Source organism: Lissotriton vulgaris, chromosome 5 (genome assembly GCF_964263255.1).
Source record: "Lissotriton vulgaris chromosome 5, aLisVul1.2, whole genome shotgun sequence".
Lineage (NCBI taxonomy): Eukaryota > Metazoa > Chordata > Amphibia > Caudata > Salamandridae > Lissotriton > Lissotriton vulgaris.
In genome coordinates, this window is record NC_141693.1 from 1,690,528,573 (window position 1) to 1,690,544,226 (window position 15,654).

The window sequence follows — 15,654 nt, forward strand, 5'->3', positions numbered from 1 at the left end:
TAGTGACTGGAAATTATGTGTGAGGCCAATCAGTTCCAAATATTTAGCCAAAAGAGCGTTTAGTCTGGGACTTGTCAATTTGCTTTTCATCTTTGTGAGGGTTCTTTCCTCATTTTGTAGATGAGAGTACAAGATGAGGCCGTGTTGCTTTGATCGGGGTGTGTGTGCGTCTTAGTACAGAAAAGGGAAGAGATACTGATGGTTAGGACTTAAAGAGGCCATCCAAAGTAAAGGCAATGTACATCCCACAGTTTCCCCTTTTTTGATGATTTAAGCCTAGGTTTTGAGACATATTGGACCATTATTCACTTGATGGCCCCTTTAAGTACAACTACAGAATACTACATAGATTAGATCTTACAGATGGTGATTGAGGTGTTTAGGGAGCTCTATGGGGCCCAAAGAAGGGGTGTCATAAGATCAGAACATAGCACATTGCATGGCACATTAATAACGGAACTGTACAGGGTACTAAACATCTAAATGAAGGTACTTCTATGGGGGTCACCGGCTCAACAGACAGCAAAAGACATGGGTAAAACAAACACCTCTGAATACAGTCAGTACAATACAATATAGTCAACACACTACTATACAATACAGTACAATACAATACAATATAATACAATAGAGTGCAGTTAGAATAATACACTCCATTGACCTGGTGGCGGCATGGTACCAGTGTCCCAGTGTCTCCCTGCACACATAGTGCTCCCTCTCTGCTTCAATATGAGCTCCATGTGTCCCTGTGCATGTATGTGCCCTCCTCTATCGCATCCATGCGCATCTCTGCAAGCCCAGGCTGTCCACTCTGACCGCCGGACTGTGTGGGTCTTTCACACATGAATCTGTCCTTGCTTTCCATGTATCAGTGTCTCTCTGCCTACACTGAGGTCATGTTCTCCATCATCATGTGTCGCTGCACACACAGAAGCTCTGCCCACTCTCTTCACGATGAGCCTCTGAGTCTTTACACACACTACAGTCCAGTCTAACCATGTACCCGTTTTTGTCCTAGCACATGTAGGGACTCTGCCCTTACACCGTCTGTGCCCCTGCTTTTTATTCCATTTATAGGGGTTCTGCCACTGTTTTGCTCTGTGCTGTGTGTACTCCTGCATGTCTGCCCTCTCCCACCATGCACCTGAGTGATTTGCATACACATGGATTCTGTCCAAGCAGAAAAGAGGTTTTAGTGTCTCTCACTGTATGCTGTTTCTGTGCCCACAGAGGGTCCTTGGCCTGCCTGTTTCATCATGTTGGCATGTGTCTCTGGGCCCCTAGGCGCCGTTTCTTGTCTGATCGTGTCACCCTTCACTCATTTGAGGCTCGGCAAAGAGGGGCCATGTTTTCTTGTTTCATCAGTGTTTGTCATGCATGTTTCCCAGGGACTGAAGTCATATGAACATGTATGCCTATGAGTGTTCTTGCACACAGGATGTGACGTTTGTTTCACAATGTTTGATCCTGCAGGTAGCACATGCCTAGGTCGCCTCTTCCTGCATGTTTATCACATCTGTCCCAGCAGACAGGAGGATGCAGATCGTATCTTACCAATGTGAAGGCTGCAGGGGAGTCACTATGGACAGCTGTATCCGCCTTACATGTTTTGCAGCAGGACCGGTATGTGAGCTCCTGTACCTTTGCCTTGTCCCAGGTGACAGAGGTTGTGAAGTGGGGCTCTTAGTGGCTCTAAAGCAGCGGATCAGCCCGACCCATGGCTACCAGGGAGCCTCGCTCCACCCCACTCCACTCCACCAGCGGCTTGCTGACTGCAGAAGACCCACCACCCAAACCATGGAGCAGAAGGCATGAAGCAGCCCATCAGTGTCTAAAGAATCCCTCCATGGCTGCAGGGACAGACACACATTGTCAGTAAGCGAATGGGATTCCATCCTGAGTGCAGAAGTGCCACACAAGACTTTGAGGATTCTGCAGGGTGACCGCTGATGGTGTTGGGTGTTACTGCGTGTCATGTCAGTGACACATTGAGGCAGGCTGGCACGCAGCACCCATTTTACATTGGACCAGCGCAGCATCCATTGTCATCCAGGACATGACTGCGGCTTGTGACCTGCACCCCTACAAAATGAACTTTTAGAGAGGTGTATCATTAATAGATCACAGAGGCATGAATCACAGAAGCTATTAAGCTGAGCCACATAACCCAGAAACGTATGCGATAGACACCACTGGGACACAGGAGCTAGAGGCCACAGAGTCAAGGGCTTACAACACAATGCAGACAATCGAAGATGTAACTGAGCCCTCAAGATCATGGACAATGTAAACCAGCCGTGTCTAAGGCACAGGAGACCGAGTCAAAGTATATCTGGAATCCAAAGCCAAAGAGGACACAAAGAAGAGACCAATGTGATGCAATACTTTTAGATCACTAAGGCATGGAGGCATCAGAGATGGAGGCCATGGGCATGAGAGAGGTCATGACCCTGCCACAGCCTATGGCCATAGAGACATGAGAGACTGAGACCACTGACATCTAACAGCCTGATGATGTTAGAGCTCCGGAGTGTGAAAATAAGCCCAAGACCATAGAAACTCAGAGTCCGATCCCAAAACAACATTAGATTTGCTGAAGCTATTGAGATAGCACAGCCATAGACCATTGAGACATCAAGGTCTGACTCCTCAGAGAAGCCTGAGTTTGAAACTAAAGAACCACCAGAGCCTGACAGACATCAGAGCCAAGATCATGTAGACAAAGTACACACAAGAAAAATGTCGAGCTACAATTTCAAGAGATCATTTCATAAGACTCATATAAAAATGCTCATTTACATGTGAAAGAGCTATTGTGCCTAGAGAATACAAAAAAACATAAGAAGCAGAGACCGAGAAAAGACTCGTTGCTGAAGCCCAAGGACCAATCAGACAGACAATATACACAAACGAAAGTGAGGAACAACAGAGATATGAAATCCACACATGGACGCCATAAGAACACAACATTCAGAGGACAATGAGGCTTTCTACCCAGCGCCCATGGTGTACAATATAAGGACAGCAGAAACATGAAACACCTCTGCCATAACTACCAATACACATGATCCAGGGGAAAAGGAGGCAGAACAACGCGAGGAAAAACTCAAATATACCAACCAACCAGTGGAAGCAGAAAAAAAACTGAAATATGACGAATGGAGTCTTATTACACTTCTTGTGGGCTTCTTAATATAAGTCAATACATCAATTTTTCCTACCTGCTTCATTGATAACAGACAGGACCGACTTTCCACTGGAGTCCTCGTGGTACTGAAATCTCACCACACAGCCTTCTTCATCTTTATAAGTGCAGTTTACTGCATTTTCACCCTTATCACCTGTGAAAATTAAAACATAAAATTTTAACAAAACGAATTAACTGTTATTTGTGAGAGCAGAGAGCAAAAAAGTGATGGATCTAAACCACTGGTAATTATTCTAGGAGTATTCCATTCCATCGTTTTTAAATCTTGCCATTACAGAAAGTGACCCACAATATGCAACATGCAAATACATTGCTGCTGCCCCTAAACTGACAGTCTTGCCGGAACTGTGCGGGACCAGAAGAAACAACCAGACTTGTTTTGGCCATGCAGGGCTCATCGCTGAGGTGCAACTTATTTTATTTATTTATTTTATTTATTTTGAAAGTTTTATATAGTGCGGACAAGATCTTTGCAGATATCAGTGCGCTTTATATAGAAGGGGTACATGAGGGAGCATAGTCAAACAGATAAGAAAAGCTAATAGTACAAATAAGTGGATGCAAAGCCAATCATATAAATCAATAAGACAAGTAATACAAATAGGCAAAGGGGTCAAACATGTAGTACAGATCGGTGCAGAGTCTTTAAAGAGTTCGAGATAATAGTTCAGGTGTATTTAGCCATGAGGATGGCTTTTACTTCTTTCTTAAAGAGTGTGGTGGAAGAGGTGAGCCTGGTTTCGGGAGGGAGTGAGTTCCAGATCCTGGGCGACATTCCTGAGAAGGAGCGCTTCTGTGCTTTCACAAGGTGCTTTCACAAGTCGGTGTATTTGTGTGTGTGGGTTACAGTACTCTGTTGCCCTGCTCACCCGCCTTTGCAGCTAGGTGGGAACTACCTGTGCTGCAAGCTGCTTTGGTAACAGTTTCTCTCAAAGGAATGCTGTCACCGTACTTTTTTAAGAGGTATCTCATCATCAGCGTCCAGCCACGAACGCTTGAAACCGCAACACCCAACCTTGCATCACTAACCTTCTCCAGCAACTTTCTGTTTCTTCTGTTTACCAATCAGCAAGACAGACTGACCTCTCCTGTGTTTCCCTTTTTATCACACAAACACAACATGCCCAAATAGTACAGCTCCTCACATACATGCAAGAGGAAGTGAACAACTCACATGGGGCTGGATTAAAGGACTTTACGGGGAAGAACTAGGAGACCTCTGCTCCAAGATACAAATAGAGAGGCCTCTGTCCCTGCACTAAAGATGAAGTCATCACCAACCATTGGTCTTCAGGTAACCACACTAGGGGAGAGCAACCTCTCTCTTCAATGGTTGGTGGCGCACCTCAGTTCACCTCTGTATAGAAGAGTCTTGTGCTTTAAAGGTGAGCAACAAGAAAATGGAGCATCTCCAGTGGGCTCGCAGTTCTTGCATTCACTGGGGTAGAATTGTTAGCCAAAAGACAAACAAAAGGTCAGAATGACACAACTGTCCACACAACACAAGTACTTTCATCTCTACAACATCACAGTACCTTGAATACCGGCTTGTGATTGGCTTTACAGTTTTCAGGGACTATTCCTTCTACCGAAGGACAAGCATCTTCACTGAAGTCCTCAGAGGAGGAAGAGACATTACCATGTTGTGTGGAACAAACCAATGAATCACCATGAGCTATTGCTTCAGATCAGTTTCTCAATGTTAAAGAAGAACAAATGGAATAAAAATGGATTTGCTGCAACCAAGTCCTTAACCAACTCTTGCTTCAACTCTGGTGAATCAAGTGTCAGCTAATCTGCAGACAGATGCAGATGAACCTGCTAATCCTACCACACCTAAAAACCTCAAACATATGGAGACTCTGACTCACCCAACACTGGTAATGAACACGAGCCCGTGCATCCTACCACAACATTCCATTCTATCACAACAAAGGCTGTCCATGCTTTAGATCTTCCACCCTAGTGTTTTTTCAAGGTGGGCTCCCGCGACAGTTAATTCAACATAGATTCTTCAGTGATCGAACACACATTACTTGCAAGCAAACGAAGACAATGTTTTAAAGCCTTAAATACTAAGTGCAGACATCCTAAAGATGAATGCTTCATTGCTATTGGAAGGTCCTGCTCCCCCATTGTCCTCGGTTTTGGATAAGGCCAAGTCTCATTATAATGCTGCACTCTTGCATAGACATATTAACACTTGTTGAGTAATCTCATGCTGTAATCTGATAACTTGGATAAACTTGACAAATCTGAGGACATTGCTCCTATCCGGAACCAACAAAATAAATCACTCTTTAGCTTTTAGAGTGAAAGGCTGCTTTACATCGGTTTCATGTCAATAAGAGTCTGGTAAGGGTTTACAAAACAGTTTGAGAATGAAAGCGTCTGTGTGAACAGATATTCTCGCCGACTACTTATTCTTTAGATGTTGAAATGCAGGGTGAAGGCAGGGCCAACCATTTGAAGTGGGCATTAACTGTGTTAGGTGTTGGGCCTTGGGGTACCAGTGCATCATGTGTTTATACATCATTTCTGTAAGGAAACTGGCTTTCTGCAGGTTTACCCCAACTCCCCACTTTTGTTTTGTCCCCATTTTGACTACAATGTGGTTGGTTTAATGGCTCTGAAATGCCATGAGTGCTGCTAAACCATCCTCAGAGCATGCAATCTGACACTTATAATGCAGTATCTTTCATTGGCTTGTCCCCAATTGGCATAACCCGATTTACCTTTAAGTCCCTAGTATATGGTTCCAGAGGTATCTATGGCCTGTAGGTTGAGGTGTCACTCGTGGACAGCAGCACTAGTTGTGCCCCCACGAGTACGAGAAAGCAAAACGTGGCTCCCTGTCTGCCACTGCAGACTGGAAGGGCAGTGTAAAACTGCTAACTCAACTTTGCCATTTAAGGTAATGGCAAATCCCAAACATCACTTATAGTGTTTATAAGTCACCCCTTTGCAGGCCTAACTTGCCCTAAGGCAGGGTGCTGTATGTGAAACGGCGGAGCAAGCACTTGTATATGTTCCAGCAGTAAAAACACAAAATTGCAGTTTTTACTGTGGAAAGGCTTGTGGCACCATTGGCAAGCACAGAGTTACAGGCTGGCACCCCTGCCCGCTAACTTCTGAATGGGACTCCTAAGGTTGGCACTGTTTACTATCAAAAGAATCAGAGCCTTAAATCCAATGTAATGGTTAAATCAAATTTAATGTCACTGGTGGGTAAAGTACAACTTTAGAAGTTGCCACTTTAGTTGCCCAAGTTTTCCAGTGCCCGTTTACTGATGTACACAGGGATTGTCCTGCAGACAGCTTTCTGCCCTCCAGGGAAGACGTGTTAACGACACTCAGGGAAGGACACACTAGGGGCCTGCATGGGAGACAGGTGTTACCGCCCTCCTGCAGGAAGTTACAGGGGTGTTAGCCCAAAAGGCGAGCTTCATAGGGCACATGGGTAACACTTAGCTGAGGGGCACTTTATTGTTTAGGCAGGCTGGCTGGCATTGGGGACAGAAGAGGAGAAGGCAGTTGTCAAACCGTTTTTTCCCAGGGACGTGTAAGCCCTTGGTAACCACCCCTCTAGGGGTTGGCTAGGGTGCTCTGAGTGTCAAAGTGGTGTTTAGGAGGGAGGGAACCTGGTAACCTATTGCCGACCAACCACATCCTACCCGGAGGGCATTTTTGAAGTTAAATAGGGCCCCCCCTGGCACCCAGAACTTAGGTCTCAACTGACTTGTAAGGAGGACTGAAGGAGGACTACCCTGCTGCACCGATGGCTCAGCAAAGAGAGGCTGCACCAAAGAAGAATGCACCTGCTACACTTGGTGGTTAGCAAAGAGAGGGACTGTGCCTGCCGTGTCCTGCTCAAGGAGAAGCTGTCTCCAGAGCCCAGTCAAGCCAAGAAAACTCCAAGCTAAGTGGCCTACTGTTCACAGCACAGGGACACAACAGCTGAAAAAAGCCTGTTGGGGCAAGTTGGTAGCCCAAAGCCTTCAAGCCGCTACCCCGCTGCCGTGCAGCACCGAGGACCAAGACCTGATGCACAGAGTTGCACCTGAGTTCACTGAGTTTGGGAGTGATGTTGGAGAGTTGCTGGAACTCTCAAAAGGTGATTTATCGACACAGGAAGGATTGGCCCATGACATGACACCGGGTGACTGGAGTTAGGCCAGATCATAGAGGAGTTTGGGGACATTGACCCTACACCTAGGACTCCCTCACCATCTTTCAGGACCAAGGAATCCCTGCAGGTAGACCCACATGGACTGCATCACATCAACAGCATCCTTGAAGCATCTTTAGGATCCTTCATGCTTAGCATCAGGACCACTCTATAGTAATCCATTGCAATGCGGAAAAAGTGCCTGGAACTGCTGAAGGACTGCTTCCCCAGTGAAGGAAACTGTTCTTGAGGAACTTGCTGGTCCCCGTGACTAGCTCCCTGCAACAGTTGGTTGCCGCAAGTACTTCCAACTGAACGCATTGATACATACCTAAGTTTTCCTTCAAACAGTTTGTAAGTGTCCAATTTGTTGACTTTGCGAAGGCTTGTTTGTGGTTGAATGAAATTGCTCTGATTTATTATTGCTTGTGAAATCTATCTCTCCTGAACCCTTTGGTGGATCATTTTCGTTCTAGCGTCTAAAAACTTATACAAATATGATCTATTTTTATAAAGTGGTGTTGGATTTATTGAGTGTCCAGTTGATTTCTTCTTTAGTTGTTTTGGTGCTGTTTAAATGCTTAACACATGTTCTTCTGTGTAAACCTTGCTGCTCAGTGACACAGCTATCCACGGCTGAGCTGAGGGTTTTACAGACGAAACCTACAGGACCTAAAGAGGTTGGTAAGTGTTTACATGGCGAGGTTGCACAACCACACCATATAATACACTTCATTTACCCACAAGTTCCCTGTGCCCTACATTAGTATTACATTTCAGCAAATCTAACTGGATAATCCCCAGTTTTTCTTGAGATATTTCCCAACCTAGTTCCCTAACCAAACTTTCTTGACATCTCTGAAGCTGTTGTTCCTTCTCATTTAAAATAAGATATAGGCAAGAAATCAGTCCATTGTCATTTTCATACTTCTCGGAGAGTAAATGAACAAACCTCCACTTCTTTGTTCATTGGGTGAAGTACTCACAGATTTATTTGCAGGCACTGTTCACATTGGCATTCTTTGAACTATCAACTTGCCATTTGCCAAACAAGTCCCGCATTGTGCAGCAATCAACTTTCCCCCCATCTTTTAAAGCCCTGTCCTAGCATTGCTGAAAATATGAGTCAAAGGAGTAATAAATAAGACTGGAAGATTATATTGGCCCTCATTACGAGTGGCCCTCTTAATTGTGATATATGCGGTAATGGAAGTGCGACCCATTTGACTATTTGCAAAAATATATCTAAACCCACATTTTGAAGTTTATCGATTAACTCTCCAATAAGTCCTTACTATGGATGATCTCGATATAAGCCAGTGAATCAACCATATGAAAAACACATTATGAGCAACAGGATGTAGTGATCTGTGAGCTAATTTACGCACAAGTATTGTAGTGAGCAAAGGAAACTAGTTGGAGAATGGAATGGAGTAGTATTTGTAAAGCGCACTAAACCCAAAGGCGTCAAAGCGCGACAATAGTAAGGAAAATATCCATGGAGACCATGGAGCTGCAATCAAGGAAGGGAAAAAAGCCAGGTTTCAAGTTGCTTATGGAATAAAAGGAAAGAGTCCAGACTTGCAATGTGTACAGGCTGAGTTCCATAATTTAGTTGCCGCTACCGAGAAAGAGTGGCCACCCCACCTGGGCTTGCGGAACCTCAAGATGGTCACCTTCCTTAGAGATGATGAGCTGAGCAGTCTTTTAGGGATGCACCAGTGGGACGCTGTTCTGAAAGGCACTGACCCTTCATGGTGAAGAGCCAAATGTACCATACAAAGAGTTTTATATATCACCTTCTTTCGGACTGGCAGCCAATGAAGGGAGTTAATGCCTGCTCTCACCAAAAGATGTCCAGGCACATTCAGGGCCAGGTAGGCTGCTGCATCCTGAATGACCTGTATTCTGTTTAGCGAGGACTCGCTGATGTTCAAGAAGAAAGCATTACAATAGTCTAAGCGAGTTGTAATTAAAGTGATGACCACTGCCACTCTGAGTTCAGCTGGAAAATAAAAAAATATGTTTTTCAAGGTTCTGATAATGAAGGAGGAGCTCACAGTTCTGCTGAGCCGGGCATCAAAAGTAAGTGAATTATCAAAAATACCCACCAGATTTTTCGCAGATTCAAGCGGCAATAGTAAAGGATCACAAGTCTCTGTCTATCAAAGTTCAGACCACACCGAATGCTGTGCCCAAATAACAAGATCTCCAACTTTTCAGTATTCAATTTTAAACAATTGTCCTTCATCCAGGTACTAAGGCCATTCATACATTATTTGAATTTGTCTGGCACTAGCTGCAGATTTTCTGATATGGAGACAATATTTTGAGTGTCGTCCACATAGGAAAACACCTGAAAGCCGAACGAGTGCACCAGTTCCGCGAGAGGGGAGACACATGGATTGAATAGGGTAGGGCTAAGGGAGGATCCCTGTGGAACCCCACAAGTGAGCTTGAAAGCCTCTGCTCTAAAACTGCCGCAGCTGACTGTTCGGACCCTATCTGTCAGAAAGGAACAAAGACAGTCCAGAGCAGTGGTCCTCACCCCTGCCTGATGTAATCTTTGCTCCACGTGGGACAGTGATATTGTATTAAATGCCGCTGACAGATCTAAAATAGCAGAGGTCTTCTTGGCAACTAATGGAATCTTCAGAGACAACCAGTACCAACTCTGTGTTGTGACCACTTCTGAACCTGTTCTGTGATGGATCTAAAAGGTACTGGAAAGCGATAAACTCAGCCAATTCATGATTAATATATATTTCAAGCCTTATTGTCAGCGCAGCCAGTAAAGAGATGGGGTGATGGCTTTGAGGTCCTCTGGGTCCCCATTCGGTTCCAAGAGGAATAACTACTGCTTCCTTCCAAAGACAGGGATTCAATCCCAAGTTAATAAAAAGATCCTACTTATGTGTATACTCGAATGAAATTTTGGGACACTCATAGCCATATCAATTTGGTTCCCTTACAAATATCAGAAAGGGTACACCACTTGAAATATCTCTTAAAAATCCTTTTGAGCACCAGATGTTTACTTTAGTTGTGACTTTTTTCTTAATGTTTTAACTTATTATATTTAGCCACCTTTTGAGTACATAGCCAGCACCTCAATCCCTATCTTAGGATCCAGGATGTATGCCACTGCAAGCATTTTACTCACTTGCTTGGGGTTGGCAATACCAATTTTAGGTTGGTTCCTTACAGATTACCTCAATGTATGTATGCATGTATGTATGTATGTTCTTATATAGCGCTCGACTTACCCTAGGGCATCTCGGCGCTTGCATTGTGAACCCGTCCTGGCCTTTCCCTGTGAGATAACCCGTACTGGGCATCCCCAAGGTGAAAGCCAGGCATCCCGCCGCGGGGGGCCGTTGTGGAGATTAAGCATGCTTATTGCCCAGAGCTGCATAGTGTGATGTGAACTCGTGCTTCTATTGTATGTTTGAACTTTCAAATCACACTTATACTGAGTTCTGTCATGTTTCTTTTACCTAGACCAGAATGTAACATTGAAGTTCTATAGGCCTCCCCCCAAATCCTGGGTATTCCTCGTACTTTCATTAGGTCAGACTCATTTTTTTATGTGTTCACCTATCCTTTTGACTTGACCCTCATAGTGATTGAAACTCTTGGTCTTTACTTGGCGTGTTAACGGCAGTTGTGGTTTTTACTATCCATTTGTACTTGGGCCTTTGGTTCTTTAACGGATATCTACATGGACACTGCATCCTCTTCTTATCAACTACTTTGGTGTGGTATTGTACATTTTTACTTCTCTAAACATGTTCTTCTTTCTTCATTTGCACTTCTCAGATACCTGTCAGTACTTGGCTCTTTCATCACACCGTTTCACAAGATACTAAATGAAATCTTGTATGTTATCCCTTTCCTTAGTGCGATTTCATGTATTTGCAACCTTGAAAAAAGTCACATATTGTGATGATTCATGGGTTGGTCATTGAATTAATGATACATGTAGTGCACTCAATAAAGTCATTCTTACTGGATTTATTGTCCATGAACCATATGCAATGGACTTGTGTACTTGTCGGACTTCTGTCATGAGCGCTATGGTATCTTCATTCAAGACCTATCCTCAATGATGTTGAAGTCTGAGTAAATCTTCAGGATCTTGTCTCTGAAGTAGACCGCAACATTGCCGCAGTAACTTTGTGAGTTCTCTATGGACTGTTGGAGTAGAGAGCTCTTTTACCACCTTAAAGAGTTCATTAGGGAAGTTTCTAGCAGACCTAATTTTGTTCTCATAATAGGAGGTGTTGGCCGCTACAATGGGATGTTGATACAGGAGTATCAGCTCTTTATGTTTTCTTTATTCTCCAGGGTGAGATTTGCCCTCCATTTCTGTTCTTGCCTCCGACACTGTTGTCTGAGGTCTTTCAGTTTGTCTGAGAATCCGGGTGTGGACACCTTAGCTCTGGTTCAGACCTTTCTTTTAACTGGAGCAACCTGATCGATTGCGGCTTTCATCCAATCATTAAAATCTTTTGCCATCCATCCCTGTGAATAGTTGTATTTCAATTAGGACCCTCTGTGCGCAGAGTTTATATCAATGACAGAACTCTAGCTCCAATTTCTGTATGATATAGGTTTGCACTACACCTGTTCTACCCCTGTCTGCAGTACAATTTTGAAAGTCATTGCCCGGTGGTCTGCCCAGCTTATTGGGAGAATATCTTCCACTACCATGCCCGTATGGTTAGTAAAAATACAATCCAACATATGGCCAGCAATATGAGTGGGGGATTTAACCATCTGGGTGAAGCCGAAGTTAGTCATGAGTTGAAGAAAGGTTATTGAATCATTACATCCCTTCCCATCCAAATGGAAGTTAAAATCTCCCAGTATTGTGAAGTTGGGATTTGCAATGAAGGGTTCCAAAACTTGACCCCAGGGCTTGATAAACTGAGTTCGAGAGTAAATCTGTGAGTACGTCAGCAGACTTAGGGTAGGTTACATACAATTTAAAACTATGATGGACTTTGAACCCACCCTGATATAATTGTCTCAGAAGCTCCACGGACTATGCATTTTTAAATGTGGACTCGGAACCCTGCCTTTACTATCTTATACTGCAAAATGGTCCTGCAGAAACATTGGCAGTGGTGCATAAAATTGTAAACTTGGCAGCCCAAAAGAGTAGCCCATTTTCTTCTTTTTTTGCATAAAATCTGCCACCCCGCAGAAGCGTATTCTGGCCCCTTTGTTCTGGAACAATAGACTAACAACGATGCAATCTCAATGTGCTACAGAACGGATCCCGGTCGCAGCCTACATTATCCTGATAGCAAAGATTACTAGGAGTGTTTCTAGCGATTATTGTGCTACTTTAAAGATGAATGTTTATCATTATAATGAGCTCCCTATTGTGACAAACCGTACTTTTAGAATCTATTCCCATCTGCAGTAGGGCCAGGGTTGGCCATCATTTTTATAACTTACAAATTTCATATTTTTAAAATATTTTAATCATTTATTAACACACTGTATTGCTTTTAGATGTAATAATGAACTTGGCTGACCTCCCGGGACACATGGATATCTTGCGCTAAGCACCAAAATCCTCATATTAGTCTCCATTATCAGGAACAAACTCATTACTGGGAAGAAGCGGTCCATGCTGGTAAGAGCAGTGGGGTGGTGGGGCAAGGTGGGGGGGGAGGGAGTTGGCAGACGACAATGAGGGTAAATAAAAGAAATAAGTAAAACACTTACCTTGCACTTGACGCATCATTGACTTGGCGATGCGGCAAGCGCAAGGTAAGTGGTTTTCTTTTTTATTTACTCTCATTGTCGTCTGTCCACTCCCCCCCCTCCCGCCACTCTGCCCCACCGCTCTTACCCACACGCGCCACTCCTGTTACTGGGAGTCATTTATTGGACCCAATGGGGTCTGACCCAGTGGAGTTTGGATTTTATTGGGTCCGATAAATATCGTCCCAAAGAGCAGGCCACTCGTAATAGGGGCTATTGAGGGGAGACTGCAGAAGTAATTTTGTAGATGAGACACAAAAACGGATAAATAGGATATTTAGCTGATAAGAAAGGAAGAAGAGGTTGAATCTTTTTGGTGTTATGTCTGTGAAAACACAATATACGACTGATACAATGTGGTCCTGAAATGTTTCCAAATAATTGAAAATAATACCAGGATTATTGGCAGATTTGGTAGGAACAATATGAGATTGAAGGAACAGGAGTGAAATTAACAACAAGGTTATGTTCAGATATAGTAGAAACAGTAAGAGGTGAGAGACACATTTAAAAAGTGCTGAATATACGTAGAAGATGGAGGAAAGAAATGCATCTCAATTTTTAGGGGATTAAGATTAGGATTAAGATGTTGATCACCAATCCAGGAATCAACGACAGACAGTAAATCAGGAATCGCCACATGTGGAACGCGTTATGAAATTAGGACATTAAAAAGAATTATGGGTTCATCAACATAACAAATCCATGAAACTCAGCAGAAGAGCTCAACTATAACAAAGAAATAGTATACAGAGTAAAGATGAATGAGTCAACTATAACGCCTTGTGTAACCCTGCAAGATACAGAGGCCAGGAAGAGAGAGCCCCTTCCAAGGAACTGATAAAGTTTAACACGGCAAGAAGGAAGGACAGTGAATCACATTACCATCAATATCAAGGAATGAAGAGAAGAAAGCAGACTACGGTGATCAGTTATTGGTGATGTCATAGGTTTTGGGTGAACACCATCACTGTGAGGATCAAAATGTTATTTCAGTCTGAAATAGTGCGTTTGCGACAGAGAAAATACAGCTCCATTGGATTCCATTGTTCTTTTGGGGTTGGAGAAAGGTTAACCTGGCATGGCTCAGACCTGAATTGAGCAAACAGCACCAGTTTGACCCATAAAGCCACACAGTGCACCTGTAAGTCAGTTTCACCACAAAAAAACATGTAGCACATTCTGGTAACTGGAAGTCATATGTGCGTGACTCACCGAGCTCTTGTACAGATTCAATCTCATCGCGGCAAATCCTCTTGCAGGAGCCATCATCGAACCAAGGACCTCTCTCAAATTTCTTACACTCCACACACTCCCTGTTGGCAACAAGAGGAAGAATTTCATTGGTCTGATGCAGACACCCAACCGATGTCTTTGGATCAGGAGGACAGAGCTGCAGAGGCAGCATCTAGCCCCATGTCTTCAGAATTTACAATATAGACAGCACCGCATGCTGGGCGATGTAGGCTCATACAAATACTTGAAAAAGTCAATCTACAAGCTGTAGTGTACAAAGTGCTGTTGATCAAAACATTAGAATGGATACAGGTCTCCTGATGAGACTGGACCAGTTTGAAACTCTAAAATGATAGCTCTTTTCCATCATTTATTCTCATGCACAATTAGTACATCCATTTTCCTCTTTCCCCAAAAAGAATGAAAATATTGCAGACGTTGTGTGTTCTGTTAAGCATGTCAAGTCATATTATTTCAGAACAAAAGCCACGGCGACAATTTTAATTTCCTGCCTACTTAACAATAAAACAAACATTCCAAATAACTGCAAAGTACCTATTTCTTGGCTGGATTCGTTTCTTATTTGTTCTTAATCTGACTTCCTAGTTATATTTCACAAATGTTATTTTGTTAGTAAAAATGGAGGATAAATAAATGGAACCATCCATAGCAATGAATCCGATATTTGTCATCTACTCTCTGAATGGACATGTCTCATGCATAAACCTTTTCTGTTCCCAAAAATATTTTATTTATTTCAGGTTTTTGATATAACATGGACCTAAGTCCAAGTAGCAGCGCAGTGCCTTACAGTGAACAGTTTTATTACAGCAGGAGCATTCAGAGATGAGGTACTGCACTTAAAACAGCACTGTGTTTGAAGGGACCAATAGAAACGGATGATATATATCCTACCTGCTGTATCATACATAGGCCCATTGCCCTTGATTGCATCACAGCACACCTTTAACAAGGTGTGCTTAGCGCAAACAGGGTCAGTGAGCCCCATTCAGGGTCGTACTGGCCGTAGCGGGCACTGGGTGTTTCCCAGGTGAGCAGGAGGGGTGGGGGCCGGTTTTGTGGCGGTGAGGTGGGGGGCGGTTTTCTGGCCATGGGGCATGTTTTGTCACTGGGGTGGGTTTTGCTGTTGTAATATCAGCCCCCTGTAACAAAAGCGGGAGCAGTGCATTTTACTAGACCCCTGCTCCCAGGGACGGATGAACAGCAATCTGCCAGGGCTGGTTGCTATTCCCAGTCCGGCCCT

The 15,654-nt window shown here is 43.7% G+C and overlaps 1 protein-coding gene across 1 annotated transcript in view; it reads right to left on the minus strand.

Annotated features, from left to right (window-relative positions):
• The window catches only part of ITGB3 (integrin subunit beta 3), a 417,587-nt gene that overhangs the window by 163,887 nt on the left and 238,046 nt on the right, over positions 1–15,654 (minus strand). Inside the window, exons 12-13 of the mRNA XM_086923834.1 lie at positions 14,370–14,470; positions 3,222–3,341 (exon numbers count right to left, since the gene is read on the minus strand). Of these exons, the coding sequence (XP_086779960.1) occupies positions 3,222–3,341; positions 14,370–14,470 (221 nt within the window). The remainder of the gene's footprint in view (positions 1–3,221; positions 3,342–14,369; positions 14,471–15,654) is intronic.